The 8577-nt window shown below is 45.7% G+C and overlaps 1 protein-coding gene across 1 annotated transcript; it reads left to right on the top strand.

The window, feature by feature from the left end:
* Positions 1 to 6022: 6022 nt before the first annotated feature.
* T265_04055 (hypothetical protein) lies at positions 6023 to 8075 on the top strand (the record flags this gene model as incomplete). The annotated part of the gene is made up of 7 exons (XM_009168690.1): positions 6023 to 6088; positions 6122 to 6313; positions 6351 to 6425; positions 6468 to 6672; positions 6702 to 6871; positions 6904 to 6955; positions 7778 to 8075. The coding sequence occupies 7 exons, from the start codon at positions 6023 to 6025 to the stop codon at positions 8032 to 8034; spliced, it is 1017 nt and encodes a 338-aa protein (XP_009166954.1).
* Positions 8076 to 8577: the final 502 nt, after the last annotated feature.

Genomic DNA, 8577 nt, shown 5'->3' with positions numbered 1-8577 from the left:
GCCCTCCAAATGGATGTAGACGCTGCCAAGCAGTGGTCGTTGGACTGGCACCTTCCTCTGAATGATGAAAAGTGCGTCCATGTGTCGTTTGGAGGGGATTCAGCGAATGCCTTTGTTATGCATGGTGAAAAGGGACCAGAAAACATCATGAGGATAGATGCCAAAAAAGATTTAGGCATCTGGGTCTCCTCAAACTTGTCCTTCGCACTACACAATGAGAAATCGGCCCAAAAGGCATTCGCCGTTTTACGGATGATCCGACGTACCTTCTCCCGTATTACTCGCATGGACTTCCAAATACTCTATGGGGCCCACGTCAGACCGCTCCTGGAGTACGCCAACCAAGTTGTCTACTGAGGGCGTACGAAAGACGTTACCCTCATTGAGCGTGTCCAGCGGGCCGCCACGAGAATGGTTGCCGGCCTCAAGTCCGTGGACTACGAAACGCGTCTCGCGACGCTTGATCTCTTTCCCCTGGAATACCGTCGCCTCCGAGGGGACCTGATTCTTATTTATGCCCTGTTTGAACAAAGCTTGGCAAACAGGTTATTTACCGTTGACCCAGCAAACACACGGCGGGGACATAGTAGGAAAAATTTCAAGCTCAGAGCACACATTCATTAGGCAAAATTTTTCTCATTTAGGGTAGTAGGTGCGTTGAATGACGTTCCTCCAACGGTTGTCCACGCTTCTTCTAGAATCCAACTTAAAGCACTATTAGACATTTATTTATGCGAATCCTCGCGCTGGCAAGCATACTGCCCCGCGCTGAGAACATAAAGAGCAGTGCTACACCCTTTTTCACTTGTGCCTTTCAGGTGAACGAAAGCCACTGACCGACAAGAACAAAACCAATCCGGGAAACTTGGGCAAAAGCATCGATCCTGTGTATCAATCCGTGAATCCGTGATTCACTGGCAGGGGTGTCGGATGTTGGCGAAGCGGCGCTGGTCTCGATTCGGAAAATAAGCTCATCCTCACCCAGTCTGCCGGAATCTATACAACTGTTCAGGTAAACAGAGTATCTACCAAGTCGAGTGGTTTATTCTACAAGCATTAGGTTTGGATTTCATCCCATCCTTTTATGCAACAGCATTTCACACTTCGCAGGAACGATGCGCATGCGAGAAACTGCGTCAGAATTACTTAAGCTATTTCAAATGACTTGTACATTTGAAGAATCTGAACCAAGGATGTAATATCTTCCTCATGCTTGGTGTCTGAGTGAAGTCCCCGGTAACATTTACATCAATAAACTTTCGGAGGCGAGCGAGAATTTTCTAGCATATTTGGACGTGGTGAACTCGGTCGAAAGCTTATTGTCCATTTAAAATCACTCACAGGAGCACAGCGAAGGGACGGTCACTTCAGTCACAGTATTTGTACACTGCTTCCTTGTTTCAGAAAGACAGCCTATATCAATGCATAGGGAACCCAGAGTACGAGCGAGAGCCACGTGTTGCCTTGGTTGCTCCAATGTGCGAACAGTAAAGGCGGCTAAAAAAACGGGCTTTCGGGGTTTGAAAAGAGACTTGAAGTGCTTAGGACTGCCACTGAAGTCGGACGTACAGAAACTGCGGCTGAGTGTGATGCAAGGCGGGTGAAACGGTCAGTACTGGTGCTGAGACCCGCGGAGAAAGTAACCAAGTTGGGTAGGGGAGGTTGGAAGAGGGAAGACATGAAAGTGTAAGAAGGGGGGTGTCAGCAATAGCGTGTATTCGCTTATCCGCCCTGCTGTACGCAACAAGTAAGGCGAACCGACTGATGGCACAACGCGACGGCCTATATGACATCGGTATTGTTGGCTGTGGGTGGGGATACTACCAGGGCGCCCACACGTGGACAGGGGACAACTGGGGTCCTCGACCAAAGCCCTCGGCTCAAAAGCCTAACCACAATGCAGCGGTGTTGGGCTACAAATGCAAGTAAACTATCACTTTTATAGAACACGCACCATTTGTTTCAACCCCTAACCTGGGAGACCAGGAGACTTTTGGTCAGACCTCTAACAATTCACCAACCTAGTATGAGAGGCGCTATGGGTGTCGCACGGATACCCCTGGTATATCTCATTGGGTTGCCGAAGTACTCAAATCACAACATCACGACAATTTCAGTCTCCTCTCGAATGATCAATCTTTCATCTGTAATACCCTTCAGGGGCATAGGTTCAATGCCACTAGACACAAGCACGAGGATGAAGAAACTGTCAAGAGGCCCAAACCTAGACTCTGGCGGTCAAGATTAAGAGGCCGAATTTGAACCACGGACCTTGCGTTAAGGGAATTTTTATCCTTACTCCTGAATCATCTGCTATCTCATTACATTTTGTTTGGTTTCTTGGGCTTCCTGGTAGGGTTTGTCTGCCTAGTTTTCTATGTGAGACCTTGTTCAGACGCCTATTTTCTGGACGGAATATTCCCTTTGTGGGCACCCCCAAGGAGCGGAGAGTGGCGCACCTATAGCCCAGCATGTAGGTTTTTGTTCGTGCAGTTCATTTGGCCTGTTGATCTGTTACCGCTTTCCCTTCGTGATCGTATGACCCCTCAGATCTTTTGCGATCCGCGTGCCCAGCTCAATGTACATGGGTTGTCCTGGTGCAGTGTTATCGGCTTTGGCTATCGAGGTCTTGAGTGGGGACTGGATTTACAATCCTACAAGCCACTTTTGATGGAGTGAAACTGGAGCCTCTAAGCTCCGAAATCCAACGTGCATTCACTTGACTAATCTCGCGCAATTGTCTTAACTGCAGCATTGGTTTCAGGTGCAAGCTCAAACGCTAGCTTCGTCCTGGTTAACTAGCCATCGATGATCAGGCTTTCGCAGTACCCGACGTCGAGGTCAACGCTTTCGGGTAATCTGGCAGTGGACTTCGCTGCCTGTACATGCACAGCTGAGCGAACCCAGGCTACAGTCTGTGACTTGGGTGCGTGGGTCACCACCGCGCCTTTATCACTCGCTAATGAAATAAGTGATAACAATCCTACATGTGTTGTACGCCCTAGGACAGATATGTCCTTGCGATGCATGCCTCATTCCGATCATCACTGTCGCTGGTACTCGACGGGTCTGCGACGGTTGAACATGAGCTGCATTTGAGAGCCACAATTGGTTAAATCGGCATACTTTTAAATGCACAAGAAGCCGCAACTACCATGGGGTCAGTTATAGGTTTGGGATCACCTATTGCCCCCCAAACACAAACTTGTTTCGGAACTCCCACCTAAGACCGCCAACCAGGGTAGCTGAAATCTTCACTTAAGTGAACTCAGTTGAATGCGCCGGAACGGTGGTATTTTTGTGCGTGGACTTTTCCGACAAAAAAGTCTCCCCTGATTAAGCGTTTCAGTGGTCATTTGGCGGCAGCTGTCCGTTTCGCTGAACGAAGTTTCCAAGCGGGCAAAAACCGACAAAACGTATGCAAACAGTGCATCAGGAGTGAAGAGCCGATCAGTATTCGCACAATGGAATTGGGGTCTTGAAACCTGCGACATTTACCAAGTTAGCGCATCATAGTGAAAAAATACGCCACTCACTATTCACGGATCGACGCTTTTGTCCAAGGTTCCCCGGTCAGTCGGCGGCTGTTACTCACCAAAAGTTCCAAGTCAAAAAAGCGTGTAGCACTGCTCTTTATGTACTCAGCGCCGGGCGGTATGCGCACTAGAGCGAGTACTCGCATAAATAATTATCTAATAATGCTTTGAACTAGGTTCTAGGTGAAGCGTGGACAACGGCTGAAGGAAAGTTATTTCACGCAGCTACTATCTGCAACGTTAAAAAATTGCCGAATGAAATTATGCGCTCTGTGCTTGAAAATCCCCCCACCGTATTCTCGCCGCGTATTTGCCGGGTCACCAGTGGAAAACTTGTTGGCCAAGCCTTGTTCACACTGGGCATAAGTGAGAATTTGGTGACTATTCTCCGTGGAAAAGAGGTCAAGCACCATGAGACTCTTTTCGTGGGCCACTGATCTGAGGCCGGCAACCATTTTCTTAGCGGCTGACTGGACACGTCCAGTGAGGGTGACGTCTCTCGTGCATCCTAGGGAAACAGCTTGTTTGGCGTCTGGAGTGCGCTCCATAGAGTATTCGAAAGCAACGTGAGTGATACGGGGGAGGATGCGTGGAATCATTCGTAAAATGGCGAATGCCTTTTGGGACGATTTCTCATTGAGCAGTTAGAAGGATAAGTTTGAAGAGAGTCAGATACACAAAGCTTTTTGGTGTCTATCTTCATGAATTTTTGGTCCTATCTCACTATGTATGATAAAGGCATTCGTTGAGTCACCTCAAAATGATATATGGATGCACATTTCGTCTTTCAGAGAAAGGTGCCAGACCACCGATTTGTAGCATCTACTTCCGTTTGGAGGGCACTGGCATTGGAACTCCAGGATTTCAAGTCGTCCGCAAAAAGTAGGCATGGAATTGCGAAAACATCCGGAAGGTCGTTGATGTAGATCAGAAACAGTAGTTTCCCAAAACGGCTCCTTGGGGAACCCGAATGGAGACCGGCGCTGGGGAGTAGTAGGTAGAACCTATCTCCACTCGGAGTGATCTGTCTGATACGAACATTCTGATCTTATGTAGGATTATCCCTTGAATCCCGTAAGGCTCGAGTTTGTAGAGCAGTGGGACGTGTGGGACCCGATCAAGTGCTCTTGAGAAGTCGAAATGTATGGCATCCAATATGAGTCCCTCGTCCTTTGCGTGGGTTAAGCTGTCCGTAAACACGTTTGTCACTTAAGAACAGTTTGGGAGAAATCCGCGTTGGGCTAGAGATATCAAGTTGTTGGAAGTAAGTTGATCTAAGATAACTTAGTTGAAAATGCATTCTGTCACCTAGCATGATGCCCCGGTGTGGCTTATAGTACCGGAGCCCCCCACCAGTTTTGTAGATTAGTGTGAAATCGCTTCCCTCCAAATTATTTCTGCCCAATCTATGGGGTTTTCCTAGTTGTGATTTTTACGTGCAGTTAGCCAACTCCATTTACACCTCTCAGTCACAAGTTGCTCACAGTATTTTGTATAAGTAAACGAAATTTCAAGATCATTGACCTTCCACGATTCGCATTTTGTTACCTGTTCACGCGAGATAAAACACGAAATCGCACTTTAGTATATCTTGGCGTTCTCCGGGGTCCGTTAGGAATATCTAGCGCAAGTTTCACCCTGAAAGATCTATCATTGACATTTGTTTGCCTTACTCTCCTCAAATTTAACTAATGAGATTATTTTGTCCATCGAGCCTAGACACAACACATTTCTCTATGGTGTTCAAATTCCACCATGTGCAACATTGTTAAACAACAGCATGAACTGTGCAGTGGACATTTGAGAGCCATCTCTGTGGACTATCCCCTTTCCCAGATAAGCATAACTAGCCTGCAGATAATACTGCGTCACGAGATAGCTGCAGCAAATTACCAACATAATGGTATCATTCCTGTTTGGAATATAACCTGCACAGGTTGCGTTGGCTTGACCACGTGCTGCGTATGCCAATCGACCGACTTTCTCGAAGGGCTCTTTTCGCCCAACCATGTGAAGGGTGGAAGAGAGCCAGAGGCGGGCCAATTGTTTTTCCACGATTGACCCGGCTGATACACGGCTTGGCCATTGTAGGAAGATTTTCAATCCCAGAGCGAACACTCATATCAGGCAACACTTTTTCTCATTTCTGGTAGTTGGTGCGTGGAGCAAACTTCCCCCAAGTTTGTTCACGCCGCAGCTGGCACCCAGTTCAAAGCAACTTTAAATGCCATGTAATGCGAGCCCTCGCGCTGAGAAATTAAAGAGCAGTACTACGCCTTCTTCCGCTTGCACTTCAGATGAACGGAATCCGCTGAGTGACGAAAACTAAACCGACGAAGGAAGCCCCGGTGAAAGCCTTGAACCCCTATGTATCCGTGGCTACCTGTATGCGACCATTGAACCCATTTCAAGGTCATTTGCTCGTTGGTAAATAGCGCCAAATCGTACACGATATACCCCAAATTCTTCCGCTGATCAGCTAACCTATGATACTGCCATTACTGGAACGTCCTATTACGCTGGGAATCTTCTTTATTAATGGATTGTTTATCGTATGTTGAGTTTTTCTCCAAACATTACGTCAGCTTTTCGGTGTTGCCCTTATTGCATTGGGGACGTTTGGAATTATCGATAGCGCAAACGAATCGGAGTTAACTGGATCAGCATTATATACATCTGGGCTCTACATGCTCATATTTTTCGGGTTGATTATTTTATTCCTAGCTGTTGGTGGTAACGTGGCTGCAGAAAAGGAAAATCGATGTCTTCTAGTTACAGTGGGTGCAGCAACTTTTTGTCCATTAATCCAAATAGTACTGTGTAGTAATATGCATAACAATATTCTTTCTATTTATATCCGGAACAATGGTTCTCGCTTTCAAAGACTCGGTAAGAATGAGCTCTTGAATTGTCATTTTTACCGAGAACCAGCTTGGACAGGGTGCAAAACAACTAATGGTTAGCAGCTTGAGAAACCAATACGGAAGATATAAAATAATCACTGACGCCTGGAACGCAACTCAAAGTCGTCTGCGGTGCTGCGGTGTTGAAGATCTTGGCTGGCAAGTTTACAATGATTCGTGGTGGGATGTTTTTGTCAACACGGATATATACGAAAGAAATACCAAATTATCAAGTACACCGGTGTTGCTTTAATCTCTTTAGGATCCAGTCCGTTTTATAAATTCGTACCTGCGTCATGTTGTGTAACTGTCATCGATGGGATTACCGGCTGGTCCACCAACAGGTACTTAGATCTCCATCGGTGTATGACATGGCAATACGGTCCACCAAGTTTCCCATCCGGACCTCACAATGATGCTATTTACTATGCGGTAAGTTGTCCGTTTATTGACGACCTCTGCAGGGATGTTTCAACAGACTTCGTGATTATGTGAATCAATACGGAAAAGCAATGGGTGCGTTAGCGCTGATAGCAACTATCCTTCTGGTAAGTCTCATTAAACTGATGACTAATAGAATCTGATGGTCCTTGACTAAGAGTTTTGTTCCAAATAAACATGAAAATTTGTTTCAAATGGTCACCTAATAGGAACACTCAGATTTCTCCATTTGGGTGGATGTATGAGAATGATTATTTGCACTTACGGTTGCTTCCTCGATGAGTAACCGACTTGACTAACAGTGTCTGAAACTAATAAGCTGTAACATTTCCAGCATAAAACCAATAACGGGGACTCTACCATACATCTCAACCGCACGTTATTGTCAAAGGGTATATTCTGTCGGTTCCGTAGGTAGACATATCATATTTGCGATTAAAACACGATGGAAAGATAGTCAAACTAAATCAAAAGTAGTATATAGGCTACTGCTATGCAACGACCAAGTCAGCGCTTTGGAACCGACAGGCTATACCCAAAAGGATTTCTTGGTGCATGTTTGGAGCGCGTTCATGAATCCCAATAGCACCCCACATCTTGGTAGGCTTGTTTCCAAAAATTGCTACCAACCTCTATCAAGCACCAAACGGCTGCTCACCGGTTTAGTGAGTGTTGTTGAACAAAAGCCCAGAAAAACTTTGGGTCTTAAATCACACATAGGAGTGGGAAATGCTTGGCTTTTAGAAGATTTATGGCAGGGTACAAAAAGTTCTAATGGCTTCCAGTGAATTGTGATGACTAGCCTGCCTCGAATTTGCTGTAAGAGTGACAGCAACATTTTGTTTCAGAATTTAAGGGGATTATGAAGTGATCAGAATTCTTCTCCTCCTTTTGTAGGTTATTGCGCTGGTCTTGGCCGTCATGCTACTTCGTGGATCGAGGTGGCCAAAAAGAATCAGACACACAAAGGGAGATCAAACATATGTAAATGTTACCTACTAAACATTCTGGTTACCGCTTGTGGTAGGACTTGTGAGTCCTACAAAATAAACAGTTTGTTAGGATTTCTCACAACTTCGATGCCCCTGAATGCATTCGGCATAAACACACTACCCGCTGGCGTACAGAAACTGTTTCAGTCGAATGAAAAGTAGCGGACTCTATGTACTGCACCATTGCAAATAAAAGCCCTACACTCAGCTAACGTCTTTGTGTTGATCTTATCCATATGGAGGGATCCAGAAGAAAATGAGGATTTTTCACGTATCTTCCAACTTTAAAATACGCACGTAGTTAGTAGCCGTGCGCACTATAATAACAGTTGCGTTAACGATATTTAAATCCATTCGCGACCCAGACACCACTACATTCTGCTGCAGCTCATATGGATGTTTGCCACTGCAGACTAAGTTGCCTGTTAGCCGTAGCATTGGCAAATACGCACGTAGTAGCCGTGCGCACTATAATAACAGTTGCGTTAACGATATTTAAATCCATTCGCGACCCAGACACCACTACATTCTGCCTGCTGTCATATGGATGTTTGCCACTGCAGACTAAGTTGCCTGTTAGCCGTAGCATTGGCACACGATGTGTCACACAAGCCTTCCGGTCATGTTTAATGCTCTAAGGGCTATATATATATATATATATATATATATATATATATATATATATATAAAAAAGCTGAAGTAAGA

Source organism: Opisthorchis viverrini, assembly GCF_000715545.1.
Source record: "Opisthorchis viverrini unplaced genomic scaffold opera_v5_63, whole genome shotgun sequence".
Lineage (NCBI taxonomy): Eukaryota > Metazoa > Platyhelminthes > Trematoda > Opisthorchiida > Opisthorchiidae > Opisthorchis > Opisthorchis viverrini.
The sequence above is the reverse complement of the archived record's forward strand: the minus strand, read 5'-3'. Positions and strand labels throughout refer to the sequence as shown.